This window comes from Phoenix dactylifera, chromosome 4 (genome assembly GCF_009389715.1).
Source record: "Phoenix dactylifera cultivar Barhee BC4 chromosome 4, palm_55x_up_171113_PBpolish2nd_filt_p, whole genome shotgun sequence".
Taxonomy (NCBI): Eukaryota; Viridiplantae; Streptophyta; class Magnoliopsida; order Arecales; family Arecaceae; genus Phoenix; species Phoenix dactylifera.
The window spans coordinates 10,174,459-10,197,098 of NC_052395.1; the positions used below are offsets into that span (position 1 = coordinate 10,174,459).

General features: G+C 42.5%; 2 protein-coding genes across 2 annotated transcripts; both read left to right on the forward strand.

Moving 5' to 3' along the window:
- The first annotated feature begins 1,324 nt into the window (after positions 1-1,324).
- On the forward strand, positions 1,325-12,001 carry LOC103722464 (ubiquitin-conjugating enzyme E2 36-like). The gene is made up of 8 exons (XM_008813030.4): positions 1,325-1,482; positions 1,716-1,743; positions 1,955-2,041; positions 7,054-7,112; positions 10,802-10,843; positions 10,921-10,994; positions 11,384-11,481; positions 11,641-12,001. Exons 1-8 carry the CDS (start codon positions 1,447-1,449, stop codon positions 11,676-11,678), a joined length of 462 nt encoding a protein of 153 aa, XP_008811252.1. The 5' UTR covers positions 1,325-1,446; the 3' UTR covers positions 11,679-12,001.
- A 3,304-nt stretch (positions 12,002-15,305) lies between these two features.
- On the forward strand, positions 15,306-15,878 carry LOC120110622. Its single transcript, XM_039126191.1, has one exon. It carries the CDS (start codon positions 15,306-15,308, stop codon positions 15,876-15,878), a length of 573 nt encoding a protein of 190 aa, XP_038982119.1.
- The last annotated feature ends 6,762 nt before the right edge of the window (positions 15,879-22,640 follow it).

Genomic DNA, 22,640 nt, shown 5'->3' on the forward strand with positions numbered 1-22,640 from the left:
GTTGTTATTCCTTGGCTGTCCCAATTTGCAACATCAGGATGCATTATGGCATATTAGCTTATATCTTTCATTTCAGATAATCTTAAACCTTGATGGTTCAAATCAATAAAAAAATGGCAATATTTATAGTTATAGAGCGAAAGCGTGCCAAATTATCTTTTGACAATAACTCTAGCCGGCGCCCTACAGCTACCCACTTTTTTCCAATCCCTTTCTTGCTAATATTCATTAGTATATCAATTCAAATTTCTTAAGAACATCTATTTTTCTAATTAAAAGTATATGCAAGTCTAGTATCCACATGGTGTACAATTGTTGACCAGTATCTGGATCAAAGGGCAATTGCACGTCAGCTCCATTCATAAACTAGATGGAACTAAACGTTACAAGAGTTATGTAGCCCACGATGCATGTATTTCTCGTATGCTTTCTCGTCGTAGCTTGGGTATATTATTATGTGGCGAGCAACATTCAATACGAGCCATGCATTATATCATTAGGCATGCAAGTTTTCAATTGATCAATTACAAATTCGGTGCTACATGCTTGTTGATTGCTTTTTATGATGGACTTCTCTTTTTTAACTTACATGGCTCTATACTACTAATAGCTTACCATAATTGTCTTCCTCTTGAAATCTTGGTGACGGTGGCACCATGGTGGATAAAAATAAAAATGCATGACAAAAATCAGGATAAAAAAGAGTTAAACTTCAAAATTTAAAGTATACACAGCAACAAGAGTAACAATTACCATCTAATAAGAAAGTGCCGAAAGAAGCGAGCTTTTTTTTTGGGTACATCGGTGGCTCACATCTGACGGACATGAATACAGCTAACAAAATCAAAAAATAAAATACTGCACAAAGGCATTGGCACAGTTTCGTGGACTGTCCAGAATAAACTTTCAAAGTAATAAGCCGTGATTCGTCTCTCGATATATATGTGTGGTCGGGTGAGAATCAACTTCTTCAGTACTCTGCGAATGTCGTGGAGCAGTAGCCGATCTTTGATTAAGTACTCTCATCTTTAGATCTACTCAATCACTGGTCGAATTTTTGTCGACCCTCTCAAATTTTCATATATAAAAAGAAACCCGAGGAACAAGGAATATTCGTATAAAAATCATCCTTTCCGATTAAAGTTCGCCTGTGCTCGCTGCCGTTGGTGCAGTCGGCGTCCGAATCGTGATACGCGTCGCGTAAAGGACGGAGGAAAATGACGATTTTAAGAATTACAAAAAAAATAATAATATATTATATATTATTATTGTCTTTAAATTAGAAATGATTAAAAGAGATCAATAATTTCGAGAAGCTTTATAAACCCAAACCCGACGACGACGCCGGCTTCCGGGTTGTTTCTCTTAGCTCTCCTGTTCGCCTCTCTCTCGCGTCCTTCCATCGCCTTAAAAGAGAGAAGCGGAAACCCTAGCTCCGGCTGCCGAATGGCGAACAGCAATCTACCTCGACGAATCATCAAGGTAGTTCCCCCATGGATCCGCCTCCGATCGGATTCTCTTCACACCGTCCGTCCCCCCCCCCCCCCCCCCCCCCGCCCCGCCTTTTTTTCTCATTCGATCTCGATGGAGGAATGGATTTGATGCCCGTTTCTGGGATTTTGATCTCCCAAGTCCCAATTTTTTAATTCGAATTCTATATGGGGTTTGGATTTCTCTTGTTTCTGATAGTTTCTTGGCTTTCGTGAATCGAGCAGGAAACGCAGCGCCTCCTCAGCGAACCAGGTATTTTTAATTTTTTTTTTGAATCTCGTGCCGTTTTTGATTTGATTTTGTGCTGATCGTTTTGGGAGATCTGTTTGTGAATTGAGATGGCGGTGTTTTGGAGATGGGAATATTCTTTTCTTGTTTTTTTTTTTTAAATTTAGGGCAGTGGATTCTTGGGGTTTTCTTTTGAGCTAGGGTTTTGGTTAATTCTTGTGATGATCTGTTGCAGCTCCTGGCATAAGTGCCTCTCCGTCAGAGGACAATATGCGCTATTTTAATGTAATGATTCTTGGACCGGAGCAATCTCCATACGAAGGTGATTAGCTTGCCAAAATTTCGTTCTTACATTTCTATTAGTATCACAAATTGGATAATTTGATCATCTCTCACATCTTGATCGGAATGCCATGGACGGCATCTATTGTCCTTCAATCTGGTACGCTTGCCTGCCGTAAGGATGTGGCAGTTGCTTTGAATTATTTCTTCTGTTGCACGTTTTAAGACGCGCAACTCCTGATTTGGGCGTTTTGCTTATTAGTAGATGTTCTAACTGCTTACTACAATTGATTCATACTTCTATCTCTGGCATGCAAGAACTTATATGAAACGTATTGCCATGACTTTCTTCTAGTCAAGCTTGATAGATTTTGGGGGGTTACTTTAATTTGCAGGTGTTCATATTCATGTGTTTTTCCTTATTGTAATCAGTTGATGAAATTTGCTTAACAGTATGCGTCTTATATCAGGGATATTTCAAAATTGGAGGTTTTTTGAACTGCACTTGATAAATTTTCTTGTTGCATCATAAAATAGACTGCATCGTGTAATGGATTATAATTTGGCTAAGTTACTTTTCATCTCTAATTTTTTCGTACATAGGTTTAGTCACATAAGCTTGTTGGTCAAGTAGGATGATAAAATTTAAAGTTCATGGGACCAAGGCAGCTTGTCTTTCAAAAGAAGTCTTTATAAAGGATGGATGCAATCTTGCTTATCATTTTTAATTCGCATCATCTGATTTTGGCTCATGACTTTGATGTATCTTGATGTGCCTTGATGTTTTGAATGCTTGTTGCAAGAATGGATTACATACATTCCTTAGTTTCTATTTAGAGTTGAGAATCATGGTGGCATTAATTGCATCTTACTTCAGTGGTGTTCTTTGGCATGTATGCGAGCCATAATTGGTGCAAAGATTGGTAATTTTTGATATTTTTTACTATATTATTATAGCTTAATTGTGATAGTTTAGAAATCTGATGCAGACCCCTATAACCTGATCTTGATTGATTATTTGGAACTGTATACCTAACAACAGTTGTATTATTTATGTATAGTTTAGCTTGTGTGTTTGTTCATTCTATCATCATCTATTGCTTGTTCCCTGTATCTATAGTGTATGAATTAGCATTATTTTGCATGCTCGAATATAAGCAAGTCAGAATGTGAGAACATGTATCAGGACATTCGGCAATCACAGGGAAAAAAACTTATATGGCAAATCACTGTATTGCATGTTAGATTGATAGATGTTATGTCATTTATAGGTTTGGTCATCATTGACTAATAAAAGATGAATATACAAGTACATGCAAATACACATTAGAAATAGGTTTGAGATTTATCAATAATTTGATGGTGTCCAGCTTGTTAGAGTTTAGGAAGAAATATGACTGATCAAAGGGGTATTAAAGTGGTAGTTAAGCAGCTAATCATTAAAATTTATAATATTCACACCAATACTTGCTTTAAATAAAAGTTTCTTTGGAGCACCAACAGCAGTTTTAGTAGATATAATTTAACTAACCTGTAGACCCATTCTACTCAAATCAATTAAAACGTGGCATTTCTACAAATGAGTATGATCTTTAATTTGTAATTACCTAGTTAAATATTGAAGGTAACAATAACATTAAGCCTAGCCCTAACTATTTGTGGTTTGCTTTATGAATTTTTATTTGCCAAGCATTCCGATTTAGCACTTCTTTTAATGTTATTAATACTGGAATGCTTCAGTGTTTCATAATTTTCCATGCTTTTGATGACTGGTTGTCGAGATAACATCATACCTCCACCTTGTAGGCTTAAATTTGGCTTTATGAATTTTTATTTGCCAAACATTCCTATTTAGCACTTCCTCTAATGTTATTAAAACTGGAATGCTGTAGTGTTTGATAATTTTCCATGCTTTTGTTGACTGGTTGTCAAGATTGTAGGCTTAAATTTGCTATTAGCAGTATTATCTTGTTAAAAATGTTAAGAAAACAGAAATATAGTTTATCATGGATTAACAACTGATGATCAAGGTTGCTAATGGCTAGAGCTGGGCACGTGCTGACTGGGCTTGGCTGGCTTAGGGCTGGGCTGGGGTTATGAAAATGAATAATGGGGTTGAGCCGAAGCCTCAAAATTTAGGCTTGCATTTGCTTTGGCTTGATTTGGACAGGCTCAAAGTCTACTTTGTTTCGGACCTTAGCTCATTGGTCCTATGAACCCATTTCTTAATATCCTTAGTTTGAGTCTAATACTTTTTAACTCCTAACCCTTCCCATTCTCTTCCCTTTTTTCTCTTCTCTCTAGGGTGTTGCACGGTGCCACCACCCATCACTGATGTACATTAGCTGATGCTACATTGTCCGCCACTATCAAAGAGAACTTGTGAGATTGTGAGATCTCCTCTTCACCATCAAAGAAATGAAAGGTGATGTGGTAAGTGGAAAGTGGCATAAGAGAGGACATGGTGGGCAACAAGTGACGAAGGAGAGGATGCAATGGCATGTGGGCAGCAAGGAACAATACAAGAGGCAATGAGCTGCAAAGGAGAGGAGTAGTGGTGGTGTTTAGGTTGGGTTCCTAAGGATTTAAGCCAATATTCTCAGGATATGGTAAGGGTTTGAAGATTTGACTTGTGTTGTTCTAGTGAAGGATTTTCGTTTCTTTTTTAATCTAGTGAAATGGAAATAAACATGTAAAAAGCAAATTGGTTTTGTGTGAAGTAGCATTCATGCCTTGGGCTTGAGCCTGGGCCTAGACATTTTGGTCCAGACCATGCCTGAGCCTAATCCCACCCAAAAAAGAGAGAGAAAATGAATTAAGGCCCAAGCCAAATTGGGCCTGCATTTAATTCAGGCCAAGGTGAAACACATGGCAGATGGCCCAAGTACATTAGTAGCTGTACTTATGATTCTAATTATTCTGGTTATTCATTGTTAATTGGTGGAAAGTAATACATGCTAAGTGTCTAAGTGTCTTAAGATGAAAATATCTAGTGAGGAGCTACTGACAAATATAAACCTGAATTGAAGCCTTAGCGACTTCAGGGGCAAGGAAGGCACCTCAGAAGGAAAGAAAAGGGGAGTAGAAGTGTGTAGGAAGAGTCTTATGTCTTTTTTTTTTTTTCTAAAGCGAGTGTTTCATACAGTTCGAGTATGGATACATCCAATAAACTCAAAAAACGAGTCTCGGAGTGCTTTAGGCAACTTTTCCTCCCCAGCCCATATGGTACCTTCGGAGTGACAGGCTACATAAGAAGTCACCCATTTCGCGGCCCCATTAGCATCTCTGAACATATGCCTAGCCTTAAAAGCTACAACGTCACTCACCATAGCCCAAATATTCCGAAGCAGGGGGTGTTCCCCTCCACCGCCACTCGGGCCACCCTGGATCCAGCCGATCACGGTGGCCGAGTCATCCTCCAATATAACCGAGTTGACTTGTAGCATGCATCAAGCATGGCTCAGGCCGGCCCAAGCCGCCCGCAGCTCTGCTCCAGAAACTGAAGTATCGAAGATCTGGCAGCCACCAGTAGCTACTACTTTAGAGTTCGGGCCCCTAATGACAAACCTAGTACCTTCTCTTCTACTGCTGTCCAGCACGGATCCATGGAAGTTGACCTTGAGAAAGCTCGGGGGTGGGGGCTCCTAGGTGAAGAACACTGTACAAGACACTACCTGAGCAAAACGAGGGCTCCAGGTGTCCCGAGCTATCAAAGGCCCATGTGCTAAGCTTGCATGAGTGATCTTTGTTGCTTGTGCCCGAGCACGCTCCACAACGAACCTCGGGGACGAACGACTTTCACCAAAAATTCGAGCGTTCTTGCCAACCATATTTGGTAAGTTGTGCAGGTCGCTCCAACGGCCACCCGGCACATTTAGGGGCGCCAGTCTTATGTCTTATTATATTGTATAAAACAACATGAGTACAACCTTCAAGCTTTTTAAGGAAATACATCATATGGAGATTAACAGACGAGATAAATGATCAATATTACATATGTTATTGGACGAGATTAAATTTTTAAATGATGTTGGTAACATACATAATTTATTAAAATGAGTTGGAAACAATTGAAAATTGAAATGGTGGGTGTAGGAGTGAGATCAAGAATTAGAAGTGTTTGCACCACCTTAGGTAGATATCCTATCTCCTAATGTAAATTCCACTGGGAAACCTGCAGGAAATCTAAATCTGAAGTTGATAAGGCATACGGGATTCAAACTGTACTATGAAACTATGAATGGAGAGTTTGTCTAGATCTTGCTTTCATCTGATTAAGAACCAACTCATCCAAAGACCCAATTGTCCATATCCGACCCTTTTGTATAGACTTGGTTATATAGTCGAGTTTTTCCCTTGAAGTAGATTTTCACCTAATTAGGACTCTTAATGAATCTAAAGTAAAATCCTATAGACTTGCCATATTCTGAAAGAATTCCTGAGCAAATTGAGTCTGATACATTTTTTTTTTGTAATGTAGAAAATACAGCCAATTAAGCCTACACAAATAATCTGCATGTGCACCATTTAAATGGCTTGAAGAAACCAATCTTCTTTAGAAAAGGTCAATATGCTTCTCTTTCCCTTCGTTCTGGCCTGCCCTTTGGTGTGAGGCTCAATCTTTTTTGGTTATTTCATCTGTGATGGCCGCTAAATGCATTGTTACTTATGACACTGGTTTTAACTGGCTGTTCCCTGCATATTATATTTTTTCTAATTATTTGTGAGTGGCTCCATGTATTTTTGTGTTCCAATTTGATCAACGATGAGCTATATCTGCATCTTTTCTGCATTCATCTAGTGAGTCAGAATTGGATTTTTTCCTCTATTTCCACGCTTGACTTAATGTCAGAATTGAAATTAACTGACCATGTTGATTTTTGCCATCAGATATTTGTACATGTAGTCTTTACACAATTCAATGTAATTAAAGATGGACTTTTTGGGGGGAATGTATATATGGGAATATAATTTAAAATTTTAAATTTTAATCAACTTGGTCTTTCGATATTCATTAATATGAAATATCTTCTTTATTTTTTGCCTGAATAGGAGGAGTTTTCAAGCTTGAATTATTCTTGCCTGAAGAGTATCCAATGGCTGCCCCAAAGGTAAAATGGCTGTCAGTAGAGATCCCATAAGTCATTTGCATATTGTAAATGATAGACTGTTCCAGCAGTTGGTACCGAATAATCTTTTAAGGCTAATTTTCATTCAAAAGATTAATTTACTATCACTTTTTCAAAAGACATGTCTTGACTATCGCCATACATATAACAAAATGGTAGCCTTATGTATTATTCTTGGGTGTCGACTAGAGTTTTTTTTGAAAAAAGTATGATCATTTTCTGATTCAACTTTTGAAAAAAGGAAAAAATCTTAGTTGTCCATGCATGTCGAAATTAGTAGTTCTAGTCCATTTTATGATGTTACAACGGGCATATGTGCATCATGATGATCATGTATATTGCAACCTGATTGTAGTCATTATTTGTAGAAATTTAATAAAGACTTCTGGCTTATGGTTTTCTGTTAAGCAATTTTAATGGACAGATGTAGCTGAAAAATCTGAGGATTGTTCGGAGTAGGCACAACCTCTTTGATTATTGCAGTTCTTACTAAAGCTAGGATGGCTGCATTTTAGCGAAGATATCATGCACAGTAAATTGTCTATCATTGTTACAGATAGCCACAAACTGAGACATGGAATTTCTTTCAGTAAGGAAGCTTGCAAATTGTGCACAATGTCATGTATTTCTTCCCCATTTGAATCTGTCAGGCTTCAAGCACTAAAATCAAGCCATCAATAAGAATATGATGTTCATTACATGAAATCTCAGAGAGATCATAGCAGCATGATTGCCATGAGTTTATATCAATACAAACCTATATAAATTATCTAGTTGAGTTATTGACTCATCAATCAATTATTATTTTATCTGATGGTTGTGAAAAACTGTAACAATCTGAATTATTAAGCCATCTAATTGTAGTTTTCATCTGTCAAAGTTCTTAATAATATTGCCTCACATGCATTATCTTATGAGTCTACTAGTTGCTTGTCGCAACTTTAATAAATGGTGGAGGGGTTATTTTAATGTAATTATCCTGTTAAAAAAAAATTGACACATAAAATACAACTGAGGTTAGTTATAGCAAATAATTATTGTAATTTTATGCTTGTTTTAAATAATTTTTATTCCATGAAAAAATGCTGGCATGAATGTGCACCAATAGAAGCATTGAAACCAGGGGTGGCAATCGGGTCGGGTCGGACATAAACGGGTTGGGTCAGATGCAGGTCGAGTCAGAAAATCATAAACCTGAATCCGACCTGTTTATTAAACAAGTCGGAAATTACAACCTGAACCCGACTTGTTTATTAAACAGGTAACCCGACCCGACCCGTTTAACCTATTTAATAAAAAAAAATAAAGGTTAATAAGGCATAGAGGTCTCACTCAGATCGGAGGGCTGGAGGAGTTGGAGGAAGCGAGATCGATGGCGCAAGGATCTCTAAGGTGGCGGATATCCGGGATGGCGGCTGCGGAAGAGTCGGTGGTGGTGGAATTGGGCGTGAGCTGAAGGAGCCAAGCCATGGAGAGCGGCCTTGTTGCGGTCCTTGTAGGGGCCGAGGGAGGAGCCCGCGAAGGAGGTGGCCTCGTCCTCGGCGACAGCTCGAGATGCGATCTTTATTCACGGGCATGCTCGAGATCCGCGGCAGGAGGAGATCAAATCTCAGATCCGAGTAAGAACAGGAAGGAGAGAAGCGGATTGGAGAAGAATAAGAAGAAGGATACCTTCAGGGATGGAGAGGAGGGGTTGGGAAGAGCAGTCGCAGATGCAAGGGGAGCAGGCGAAGGAGGAGCCGAGGGCTTCGGCGAGGTGCCAATATAGAGGGGCTCCGACTATGTATCCGGCGAGTCTCAGCCCCATCAACAAGAGGACGGCCCTCACCAAGCCAAGGCTCACTCTCCCCGACGACGCCACCGAGCCTCTCGCCATTAACAACCAATCTAGCTTCTCGCTCTCTCTTTTTAAGGGTTTCATTTTCGCTGCTAATGGGGATGAAGAAGTTGGGTTGATGAATCGAGTGCCGCTAATGGGGGCGCTGCAGGCAGCCAATTGTGCCCTACCCGACGGTCCCGACCCATATAATATTCAACAAAATAGAGGGGTCCGACTATATATATATATATATATATATATATATATATATATATATATATATATATATATATATATATATATATTCTATAACATTTTGGGCCTTTGGCCTCACTTCTCTATAGGCCATATTACCATATATTAAATGGGTTAAACGGGTTAGACATCTAAAACCTGTATCCGACCCAATTAATAAACAGATTAAACGGGTCAACCTGTTTACGACCCGAATCTGTTTAGGCCAAATCCAAACCTGTTTATGGCGGGTCGAATACAGATCGGGTTGGCGGGTTGGGTTATATTTTGCCACTCCTAATTGAAACATTAATTGTCACATACAATCATTACAAAGATTTATGTTTTAAAATATTTTATGGCACAAGAAAATGGTGTGGCAGGAAGGCAGGTATGATTAAGATAGTGTCCTCTTAAAATGTGGCATAAACATGAGCTTTACATACTTTCTAGTATGTGTTCATACTACAGATATATTGGAGCTAACTGGATAGTGGATTTTAGCTGCCTCTCTTTTCCGATTTCTCTTTTGTTTCTGACTCACATTTTTTCTGGTCAGTGGTTTTTAATCGTCAATAGTAAGCAAGATTTCCTAATAATATAAATTTCAAAGTTTAATTTTTTAGAATAAATAGTTATAATGGCCATTTTGAATTCTGATAAATCATATGATGCCTATATGAAGCTAAAAAATCATCTAAATACTAGTATTGTTGTAGTAATTACATAATGCTTATATAATAGTCATTATATGTTTTTGTATTGTGATGGATGATTGTTAATGGTATTATGATGGCCAATATTCAAATTTTGTCTCCAAGGCCCGAGAAGGGCGACCTCTCCCTTATAGCCCTCCCCTTCTGCTACTATTATCCCACAATTTATCTCTTAGTTCGCTTCTTGTATTTAAATTATTATCTCCATTATTTGGTCTTCCAAAATTAAATAACTAAAGTCTGATTCCAATTTATATTCTTGGCATACTCACAATGTTAAAATTCTAGGACATGCTTGTGATGTTTACAGATTACAGTCTCAATGATCGGATCTCTATATATATTATTTACTTCATGCAGCTTTCTATAGCTGATGATTCTTCCAATTCCTTGGGATGCTAGCCCGTACGTTATGAATAGATATAAACTATCTGTCGCATTGGGCATCTACTTAATCTGTTGATGTACAACCACTCTTATAGATAGATGTAAAATTAAGGCATGTTGCCTTTTAATTCGTTTTCTTTTTTCTGTAATTTATATATGAGAACTACATATTATGAAGGTATATCTTTACCATCTTCCCTATGAGGTCAATTTCTTATCTAATGACTTCGAACATTCGGGCATTGTTATATGCACTGTTCAAGTACCTTATTTGTTATTTTTTGTTATCAAATAATTTTAGTTACAATCTTTATTTAAATTTGTTTGGACTGTCCATTCTATTGTATTGGTACTTAAATATTTTTATTGTACCAGTAAGCATTTATGATCCATAAACTAGCTGGTTTCTAGCATTTGAGTCTCTTGATAGCTTTGAGCCTTAGTTATTTTCATCTTCATCATGAATGGTATAGTGAACCATCTATTGATATTTGGTTTAATTGTTGTTGAAACAGGTTCGCTTTCTTACCAAGATTTACCATCCTAACATTGACAAGGCAAGTAGATCACCTTCTTTTCTCTGTTATCTTCCTGGTGGGAATGTATTTTGACTTCAATATTTTGATGCATGCAGCTTGGAAGAATATGCCTTGATATTCTTAAGGACAAATGGAGTCCAGCTCTCCAGATTCGAACTGTGCTGCTGAGGTAACATATGATTATTTGCATTGCACTAATGCTGTTGGTACTGTCTTGCACGATTCTTTATTGCTTGTTATAAGAAATTTGTTTCCTCTAGGAGAAATTTGTTGTCCTGTTTTCATTTGTTTTTTTTTTGAATCCTTCAACATATTAATAGGTGATGTTATTATTGAGTTCGTATCCATTTGGGACTCGAGGGCTATGTGCAAGTACCTGTGGCTATTAAGAAATAAGTCTCAGAAAATGATAATAGCTGTCCTTGATTAGATTATTCTAATCAAGTTACAGTATTTTCGGTTTTCATTTGCTGTTGCTTGTTGATTTATAGAGATTTATCAATTTTATATGCTGATTAATTGATAATGCTGTTCGTTATCACTTTTATTTTTCATCAGTATTCAAGCACTTCTGAGTGCTCCAAATCCGGATGACCCACTTTCTGACAACATTGCCAAGCATTGGAAGACAAATGAAGCTGAAGCTGTAGAAACAGGTTAGATCATTATTTTATGCTTGCCGGTTCATGATAAACAACGTGGCCTCGAGATCATTGTATCAGGCAATAGCAATTTTACATGTTGGTGGTTCATCTTTCTTGATATTACTGGGGTTTTCTCATATTGTTTTTACCAACTTATTTGGAATTGTGCAGCCAAGGAATGGACCCGTCTGTATGCCAGCGGGGCATGAATGACAACATTGCAGCTGCACTTTGCTTGTTATAACGTGTCTACTTTGGAAGTCAATTCAGCAATTGCTTGCTTGTAACAATGAAATGGAAGTGTTGGATTTGCTGGCTGTCAGATGTTAATCCTTCAAGCTGCTGTTATATACTATATGATGTAAGTCACTTTGTTGGGTTGAAGGTGCGTTTTCATATATGCATCGGTAGTCAAAATTTCCTGTTTTAAGTCCCCCTTTTGCTAGCAAGGAATATTCAGTTTCATAATAATATAGGTACATTTTACTATTTTCATATAAAATAGCAGATATTGGAACTCGAGGCAGGCAGTTTTTCTTTTTTTCCCGGAATCTCCTTTGTGTGCAAGTTTTTCCCTCGATTCTCTTCTTGGGTGTCAAGGAGTGATGTTTCGAAATTCCCAGTATGTCACTCTTGTTCATATCAAAGATAGCGTTGCTTTGAAATGATCGTGCGAAACCACTTATTTGTGCCTGATATGTTGGAATTTCCTGTAATCTGGCTGTGGCTTACTAGCTTTCCACGTTTAATTTTATTGGATTTGTTGACGCTCATCTGATTGATACTGGCGCCTGGACTTGGTCCAAAGTGACAGGTACATGATGGAAGCCTGCAGCTAAATGCTCCGGGAAGCTGGTGCAAACATTTGTAAGACTGCGTGCTGTAGGATATAAGTCGTAATACGCTGAAATTCTGTACTCCTAAAACCTATGGTTTGTTTGGTTGCTGTATTCAAACGTCATCCAAAAATAATGGATGATATTATTCGGTCGGACGTCCCAGAAGGTGGTTACCGTCGGATAACTTTGTTTGGAAAGGGTGAAACAAAGTTGACCAGCCAAGTAATGGATAATTTAAACTGTTAGTTAGCTGGTTAGGGAGTGGTTAGAAATGGTTAAGACCCTGTTTGGGGGAGCTGTTTGTAGTAGAGCTTTTGGAAGTAGAGTTGTTGGAGCAGTGCTGTTTGAAGCAGAGGGTTTATAAAAAGTTATTTGCTGTTTGGTAACTACATTTCTAAAGTGTTGTGGCACTTTAACATGTGTTTGGTAAACAAATTGAGAAAGTACTTTTGTGTGACAAAATGACTATAAAGAACATTACCAGTATTATACAATAGAGCATAATAAAATATAACCATTTATCTCTCTAATAACCATTTATCTCTCTAATAAATTTCTAGCTACGCGATAAAATTAGTTAAATAATTACTAATATTATTATTTATTTATTTATTTAAATCAGATTATTTGCCACTCATCCATTATTTTTCTTTTTATTTTATTTTATTTATTTATTTATTTATTTATTATTTTATTTCATTAAAATATAGAAGGGTCGCCGGCCATGGGTGGTGGCCGGCATGGTGGCTGCCACCATGGGCAACCACAAGCTCCCAAAACAAAAAGAAGAGGAAGAAGGAACAGTGACGGCGGCGTTGAGAGGAAGAAGAAGAAAGAGAGGAAGAGGAAGGGGATGGGTGAGAGAGGAAGAGGCGGAATGAGGATTTTGGGGGAAAAAAGTGAGATTTAAATGGGGTATTTTGGTCCAAAAAACAGCTTTCCGACAAAGGGTAAGCTCCAAATTAGAGCTTTTCTCCAAAAGCTGTTTTCAGCTTCCCGCAAAAGCTGAAACAGCTTTCCGAAAATTTTACTAAACACCATTTTTTATCTGAAAGTACTTTTGGAGGGCTAGAAAGTACCCCAAACAGGGCCTAAATCCATCTACTCCTGGTTAGCTATTCCGCGTTCAAACACAGCCTGGGTGGGTAAGGGCTGGGTAGGGTGCACGATTTTTGAAGCAGGTGCGTTCTAACATGGATTCGACTTGCTAAGAGGAGGTAAAGGAAGGTTCTTCTTTTTCTTCCCGAATTTTGAGGGGAAGTTTAAAAATGAAGATTTCAGCCTCCAAAACCGAGGATTTTTGAGCTACCAGAATTATGCCAAAATGTACTTCCGAAGTATTTTAGACTATGAACTTTCTGGCATGCTCTAATGAAATGGTATTTAGTGGGAAGTCAATGATGTGGTTAGCAGTACCCCATCTATCAATATCATCTTTTGCTTTTGGCCATGGATCGGTGCAATAACTTGAATTTTGATGGATTTTTCCCCTTCCCTATGTCTCTTGCTAAGCTTTAAGGTGCCTGGAAAGGGTTTTGCAAGGAATCTCTTTTCTATTTGACAACCAAGGTGATTCATGTATTATATTGCTCCCGTTTGAGAAAGCTCTTGGCCGTAGAACTTTGAGAAATAGAACTTTTATAAAATGTTGTTTGCTGTTCGCTAACTACGTTTTTAAAGTACTGTGCTACTTTAAAATGTGTTTAGTAAACAAACAAAAAAAGTACATTTGGTATGACAAAATAACCATAAAGAACATTGCATGGTATTATACAATAGAGCATAATAAAATATAATATATAATAATATATAAATATATAATATAGTATAATATTAATATAATATAATATTATTATAATATAATATTGTATACTATCGCATAATAATTTAATATAATATTAAATTATTTAACATAACATATCAATGTATTATAATATAATGTAATATAATATTATATTTATAGTATAATATAATAATAAAGATATAAAATATTATAATTATTAGCATAAATTAATTTTTTATAATATAACAAATTTTCTAGTTAGGTGATAACATTGGTTAAACAATTATTAAAGACACATTTTATGTAATTGTTATATTTGTATTTTGGCAAAAAAATAGCTTTCATCCTAGCAAAAAAATAGCTTTCCGACTAGGCGTAGAAGTAATTTTTCGGAAAGCTCCAAAATGAAACTTCTTCCAAAAAGTTGTTATTAGCTTTCAGAGAAATCTTCTCGAAATTTTTATCAAACATCCTTATTTCATCTAAAAATAATTTTGGAGGGTCAGAAAGTACTTTTTGTCCCACCACAAGCTCTTCCAAACTGAGCCATTATATGGTTGCACAATATAAATATGGATCAAAAAGGAGTTCAACCATCCTTGCCTTTCTGACATTGACGGACTACTTTGGATCTCTATCAAAGTCTGTTACATATATTGTGAAGCTTCAAAAAAGCATAAACTTGTTGCTGCTAACGGCTAGTTTTTGAGACTTCCGCTCTGGCAAGAGGGTAACAGCTAGTTTGGCCGAGAAGCGCCGCTCCAGCGAGAGGGTACCGGCCCGTAGCTCTGGCGGGGGGTTCCGCTCCGGCGAGAGGGGCTGTTGCTACTGGTGTTCTGTATGGACACTGCTGGTTTCCGGGTGAGCTCCGCTCCGGCGAGAGATTCATCGCCCTAGTCCGAGAGTTCTGGCCCTCCCGACTCTCGCCATCCTATGGCAGAGAGCTCCGAGAAGGCGATGGTGGTGACCCAGTGGGGGGGAAGACGTGCTCCGCCGATGGGGGGGAGCGAGGCGGTGAAAGGTCGGCCGAGATTCGGCGGTTGGGTTACTCAGTTGGCTTCGGAGGCGAATATCAAGGAGTTGCGGCATCTCTTCCCGAAGTTCCTTGACCTGCCGACAGAGCCGATTGAAGCCGAGCATCGAGAATGGATGGACCGGGCGATCATCGTGTGCTCGCGGAATGAGTGGCGAAGGATGCGGCCGCCTGTGCCAAAATGGATGCTGAGGTGGTCGCGGTGCCTCTTGCCAATGACCACCTCGTGCTTCGGTTCAAAACGACGACAGACAGGGACCGTGCAATGTCCAACGGGCCGTGGGTGGTGGCAGGACAACTACTCGCTATGGAACCCTGGTCGCCGGACCTTGTCACAGGGCATGACGCCGTCAAGACGGCAGTGGTATGGCTCTGCCTGCCTAGGCTCCCAGTCGAGTACTGGAACAGCGCAACGATACTCGAAATCGAGGCAGAGGCAGGCCGGCCAATCGCCATCGACAGCCTCACAGAGCAGAGGAAGGTAATGGGGTTTGCGAGGGTCCGGGTGGCCATCGATGTCATCGCCCCTCTTCTACCCGATGTCCAGCTCCATGGGACGAGAAGACCCTTATGGCAACCCTTCGTGTATGGGGGCCTGCCCGGAGTTTGCTTCCGGTGCTGGCGGATCGGGCATGCAGGGGAGAGCTGCACCTTTCTGCAACCGGAGAAGGTAGCCCTCCGTGGTGACCTTGGTACGAGCCCCGGAGCTGCCTCGAGGCAGCTGGCATTCGGGCCCTGGCCCACTGCTAGCTAGATTCGGCTGCCCCGGGCGGCCAAGGACTAGCCAATGCCGAAGAAGACGACCGGGTCGAAGCCCAAGTCGTTGGCTCTAAGGCCGCAGCCAACGCCCATCCCACCCAGCTACCCTGGCTCCGAAAGCGCGGCGCCAATCCCCGCCTATGGCTCGGCCGGTCGATGTGGCCGGGTCAGGATCAGCTGCCGGCGACCGAGCCGACTCTGCGCTCGACCCACTTTCGGAGTGGGTCAACTCGGCGAGTGGTGGTGACGGGTTGGGGACGGTGCGGGCCAACCCAGGAATCTGGACGACATACCCGGCCCAACAGAACAAGCGGCCCAGGTTGTCGGACATCCCATTTGATGCTCGCCCGACATCCTTCTTGATGGGCCGGCCTAGGAGCGCAGACCGGGTCATCCGGCTCGGCTCGGGTCAAGGCCCAAAGGGGGGCGAGACTCGGGTTGGACCGGTTGCAGGGTCGGGCCCTTCTCCTGGCCTTCCGGCTTGGGAGGGTTTCCCCACCGCGGCGGGAGGCATGAACCCGCCAGGGGCTGGGACGGCCAACCCGGTGAGGCATTCGGCTTTCCCGGGGGACGCCCGAGGCGGAGAGGGGGCTCCGGCCACTATCCACGACGGTGGTGGGGAGGGGGGGTGTGGTGTTCTTCTTCCACGGCTCAGGGGGATCCGCGGCTTCGGAGGGCCCACTTGCCGTTGAGGGAGGCCGACCCCCGTCGGGAGCTAGGCCAGCCACTGCGGTGGCGGCGGCTCCGGCTCCCCCCGGCGATTCCGTTGCGGTCGACGACTCCTCGGCGACCGCTCCTGCTGCAGTGGGGGCCTCCGTCGATGCCCTTGGCGTCGCGGCCACGGCCCCCTCGCTAGTGCCGGTGGACGGTGCGGCGGTCGGAGGAGCAGTGTCGACGGGGTGCGGGCCAGCCCCCCTCGGTGGCGTCGATCGGACCGTCCACGACTCGACGGTTAGGAGGGTGATGGTCGCGGTGATAGGGAGTGAGTCGGGGGTGGTGCGTGTGTGTGTGTGTGTTGGGGGGGAGGGGGGGTGTTGCGGGTGGGTCCTGATGGGGCGGCCCACCAAAGGAGCTTGGGGAGTTGGGGTTGGACTCCCCTCGGGCTTCCGAGCATGGGCCAGACTTCTGGTTTGATGCCGAGATCGGGGCAACAGGAGATGGTCTGGCCCATGTGGAAGGTGCCGCCTTCGATAGATGGTTGATCGAGATGGAGGAGGATACCATTGGGGCCCGCAGTGCGGAGATGCGGGGGCCCTCATGGCAGAGTAGTGTCTTATGAAGATCTTGGGATGAAATTGCAGGGGAGCAGCAAAGCCCTCTTTCAATTCATCCTTTAGACGTCTGGTACAGGTGCATGACCCAAATATCTGTTTCTTGTGTGAAACTAGGCTGTCTGGATGCAGTCTCAGTCGAATCCAGCACCGCTTGTGGGACTGATTGGGAGTCCTTTGAGGTAGAGTCTCAGGGGCTATCGGGAGGCATCCTGCTTCTTTGGAAGCGGGGGGTGGCGATGGTGGATGTGTTCCGGAGCTGCCCCCAACAAGTTGCTATGGTATCTCCAAACCTTACGAACCTTCTTGGATTTTATGTGGTGTTTATGCTAGCACTGAATACAAAACGAGGAGATTGCTGCGGGGGGAGATCTCGTCCCTAGTCTCGCAAGAGGTCCCGACCCTAGTAGCTGGGGATTTTAATTGTATTATGGGCCCATACGAGAAATAGGGGGTTGTGCCTACACCGACAAGGTGGAACGGAGGGAGTTTCGTGAGTTCCTAGCTAGGAATGGATTGGTGGATCTTGGTTTCTCCGGTCCGAACTTCACCTGGTGTAATAACCGCGAAGGTCAGGCCAAAGTTTGGGAGTGGATTGATAGGGCGGTTGCGTCTGCATGCTGGATTCAACGTTTCCCAGCATTTCAAGTATGTTATCTAGCCCGGATTGCCTCTGACCATTGTCCTCTCCTGATCTCGACCACTAATAACATCGACCATCGACCCCCATTTAGGTTCGAGAAGATATGGCTGGAATACCCCCAGTCCTAGGACATCGTCCGGGAGGCTTGGGCACTGCCGGTGCAGGGTGATGCCATGCAAAGAGTTTTGAGAAGGCTAGAGCTGATTAGGTGCAGACTCCGAAGATGAAACCGAGAGGTAGTAGGAAATATCTTCAGGAGGCTGGAGGAGGTGGAAGAATCTATAGGCGAGCTCCAAGGGAGGGAGGAGAGGTTGGGTGGGCTGCCGGAAGCTAATCTGAGCTCTCTCCGGCAGCACCTTGCCACTCACCATTCACTACTACGGCAGCAGGAAGTGTTCTGGAAACAGAAGTCTCAGGTCCAGTGGATGGAGGGTGACAGAAACACACACTTTTTCCGCCAGTCGACCATTGTCAAGAGGCAAAGGAGCATGATTTGCTCCGTGAGAGATGGAACTGGGTAGCGAGTGGAGGAGGAGAGCGCGATCCGCAGTACCCTGGTGGACCTTTTCAAAGCTAGGTGGATGGAGGATGGCGGATCCCAAGGCGACACCCCACTCCCGTGACCAGAGACCACGGTGGGGGTGACAGAGAACGCTGCCCTGATTAGGGCAGTCTTTGAGGAGAAAATAAGAAAGGCGGTCTGGGCTCTTGGGGAGGATAAAGCCCCAGGTTCCAATGGTTTTCCTCCATTCTTCTTGTAGAGGTACTAGGGTATTGTTGGGCAGGCAGTGGTGGAGGTTGTCTAGTTATTTGTTAGTTCGACAGTCATGGCGGAAGACTGGAAGGCTACTTTGGTCACTTTGATTCCGAAGTGGCGTGATGCAGCTGAACCAAGCCACTATAGGCCTATTAGCTTCTGCACTACCCTTCACAAGGTGGTTGCGAAGATCCTGGTAGGTAGGATGAAGCTATTACTTCCTGACCTCATCTGTCAGAAACAAGGGGCCTTTATGGAAGGGAGGAGCATCACAGATAATACTATGATCGCCCAAGAGATGATGTGGGATTTGCATCGAGCTCCGAGACATTGGTGCACTATGGCTGTCAAGCTTGGCATGGAGCGAGCCTATGATAGAATCTGGTGGCCTTTCCTCCGGTAGGCTATGGAGAGCTTCAGATTCTATAGGACGAGGATCGACTGGGTACTTGGCTGTGTTTTGGGGCCATCCTTTTCTATCCTGATTAACAGCACACCATCGTCTTTCTTTCGCTCGACCGTCGAGCTACGCCAAGGATTCCTTTATCTCCGTATTTATTAATTATATGTGTTGATGTTCACTCCCACTCCTTGTGGGCCGCATGTCGGGCGCGAGAGCTGGAGGCTTATGTCCCAGCCCCTGGGGCTCGCCCGATATCCCATCTTTTATTTGCTGATGATTGTCTTCTTTTGTCCAGGGCAAGGATGCAAGATGCGCCAGCATTGAAGCAAGTTTTGAAGGATTATTGCGAGGCGTCTGGTCAGCAGGTGAACTTCCACAAGTCCGCCATCTGCTTCAGCCCGAGTACAGAGTTGCGGGTTCGATAGGAGATCCACGCACTTTTTGCGATTAGAGAGCAGGAGGGGCCTTGGTGCTATTTAGGTGTCCCTATCTCCGGGAGGAGACTACGCGGGTTTGAGTGCCTTGAGGTGGTGCAGCATGTCCAGGAGTGACTAGAGGGTTGGAGCGGCATCATTCTCCATGATGGGCAGAGTGACACTGGTCAGATCGGTCCTGTATTCCATGCCGATCTATCTCATGTCCTGCACCATTGTCCCTAAAATGGTGCTAGCAAGGATTGAACGGCTTCTCCCGAAATTCATTTGGGGGTCTCTCGGCGAGGGCCATGGGGTGCACCTTGTAGCTTGAGAGTCAATCTGTCTTCTGATCTGAGAAGGTGGGCTAGGGTGCAGTCTTTACTGACGAGGAGAGAGAGGCTTTGATCGCTCGGCACACGGCCAGATTCATATTGGAGCCCCAATGCTTTTGGAGTCAAATGATGGCGTCGTGATATGGTCTGGCTCGGGCTGGTGAGCCTCAAGCTAGGAGTCGGCGGTGCTCTCCCTTGTGGCGGGAGATCGACATGTATGTACCTTTGATTTTGTCTCATTGTAGGTGGCTGATAGGTGACGGACAGAGCATGGACGCGATGGCAGACTCCTGGGTGGACTCGCTTTCAGTAGGGCGATGGCCGACCATGGTTAACATCGACACCCCAAGAGGGCTGCGAGTTAGTGACCTCCTGCGGCCTGGTGGGGTAGACTGGGACATTACGTGCTTAGCCCAGCTATTGGGTGACCAGCTTGCTGAGAGAATCCGGTCAGTACCAGTGCCAGTTTACCCCGACCCGATGTGCGGGTATGGAGCTCGACATGCAGATTTGGAGTCAGGGTTGGCAATGTTTTCGGCCTTGTTCGGAGTGTGCAGTACAAAGGGGTCGACTGCTCCTGGGTCTGGCAGTTCAGTCTGCATCCGAGGGTAGCTTTGTTTATCTAGAAGGTTGCTTGGGGAAAGTTACCGACGAGGCTCGTCCTGAGTAGTAGGGGCCTGTAGATCCATCCCCAATGCCCCTTCTGCCAAGTGGCAAAGTTAGTGGACCATGCACTATTCTAGTGTCACCGTACGAGGAGGATTTGGGAGCTTGCCAAGGTTCCTTCCGGAGGCTGGCGTGACTCGACGTCTTTTCTGCAAATGACCAGATGGTAGGCGGCTTCACCACACTCTAGACATGCGGCTACAGTGGTGACCTATATGGCGTATTAGATCTGGCCGTCCAGGAATGCCTGAACGTTTGGCAAGAGATGTTTCCTTTCGCAGCTCGTGATTGAGTGGGCTTGGAGCCAGGCAGCTGAGGTTATTCAGTCGCATCTGTTAGATGGACCCTTGATAACTCGGGACACCTGGGGCTTCTCATTTGCTCATGAAGCGCTTCGCACGGTGTTCTTCACCTAGGAGCCCCTACCCCTGAGTTTTCTCAAGGTGAATTTCGATGGATGTGTTCTATATGGCAGAAATGGAGGAGGGGCAGGCTTTATCATCAGAGGTCCGAACTTCAGGGTGATTGCGGCTGGTGGCTGCCAGATTTTTGACACTTCGGTCCCAGGGGCAGAGCTGAAGGCAGCCTGGTTCGGATTGAGTTATGCCCAACACTTTTTGCCTGCATGCGCTATAGTGCTGGAGGGTGACTCGACGACAGTCATCGATTGGATCCATCAGGGTGCGGGTGGTGTGGACGATAGCCACCTGCTGCTCAGGGATATTCGAGCTATGATATGTGGGGGGATGGTCGTTAAAGCAAAGCATGTTTATTGTGAGGCCAACGGGGCAGCAGATTGGGTAGCCTCTAATGTGGCTAACCGTTCTGAGGAGACTCTTTGGATGGGGTAGGAGGACTTATCCGGAGTGCTCCAAAAATTGTTATCTTTTAATTTTTTTTGGGTGTATTCGTACCCACCATATATGATACATCCGCTTTAGCAAAAAAAAAAAGTTCCAAAAAAATCTGCATCCATGTATTGGTATAATAACTTAACAGATTGATTGCGAGAATTGGCATAAGTTGACACCTTCAATTGTATCTTTCTATATAAATAATTTTTCTCTTTGGCAAAAAGAAATCCTATATAATCAAGAAGTATTTAACTCAAATAGGCAACTGAACATTGGACCAAAAATTACTACATTTTGGCATGGCACAAATAAAAAAGAATATAGAATTTGACATGTTTATGATATATTTTAAGCATTCTCTTTTTCTCTCTCTTATTTCTCCATCTCTTGTTGTGTTTGTTTTGTTCTCTATCTCCCAGAGAGTTGGAGAGGATCTTAGCCCTCTATTTGTTATGAAGGATGGATAAGAAAGGAAGAATAAATGAAAGAGAGAATGGATGAGTTTTTCATCCATCGTCTCATATATTGGCTGAAGTATGGAAGAATGAATGGGAGTGATTCTCTCCTTTGTTTGGTATAGGAGGAACGAAGAAAAGGTGATGATATTTGTATGATATTTTTACTAAACTATCCTTTGATAAAAAAATATTATTATTACCTATTTATAACACAAGAAGTAGGACAATATATAAACTTATAATCTTTTTAATTTATAAAGATATTAAAAATTATATAAATATCTATTTTAAAACTTAATCAAATAAATATTTTATAAATTAATTATATGTGAATTAATTTATTTGCATATAATAATTATTAAAAATAACTATTAATTTATAATTTAGGCTAAATAGTTAATTAATTTTATATATAAGTAATAAATTAAAAATAGTGAATATAAATAAAAAAATTAAATAAGTGTTAGTCAAAAAAAATTAATAAGAAGTAATTTTGTCAATGTAAAAATCCATTCATCATATGTTCCATCCATCCTTTGTGGCATCCTTCCGAATTAAAATGATGCAAATTAGTGGGCTAGGATGAATGACAGTTCCTTCTTTTCATCCATCATTTTTAAAATTTTTCGGACCAAATGGTAGATGGAGGCTTTCCATCCTTCCAACTCGATTTGTCCTCCCTCTCATGAGCCCAACCAAATACAGGACAAGGGTAGCTGCGAGTTCTCTCTTCAACTTGCTTCACCTGGGTGGAGCGCGGGGGCACGATAAAGGAGGACGGGCCTTTCATCTTTGCTCGCATCGCTTAGGCATTAGGGAGCGGGGAGCTGCACCCTTGTCGATGTCCATGGCATTGGTATCCATTCCACAATTTGTTTCCTCAGTACGTCATGGAGCTTTCCAAAGCGCTTCTGCTGCAGAGTCTCACATTCTCTATCAAAGTTCTCAACGTGCACA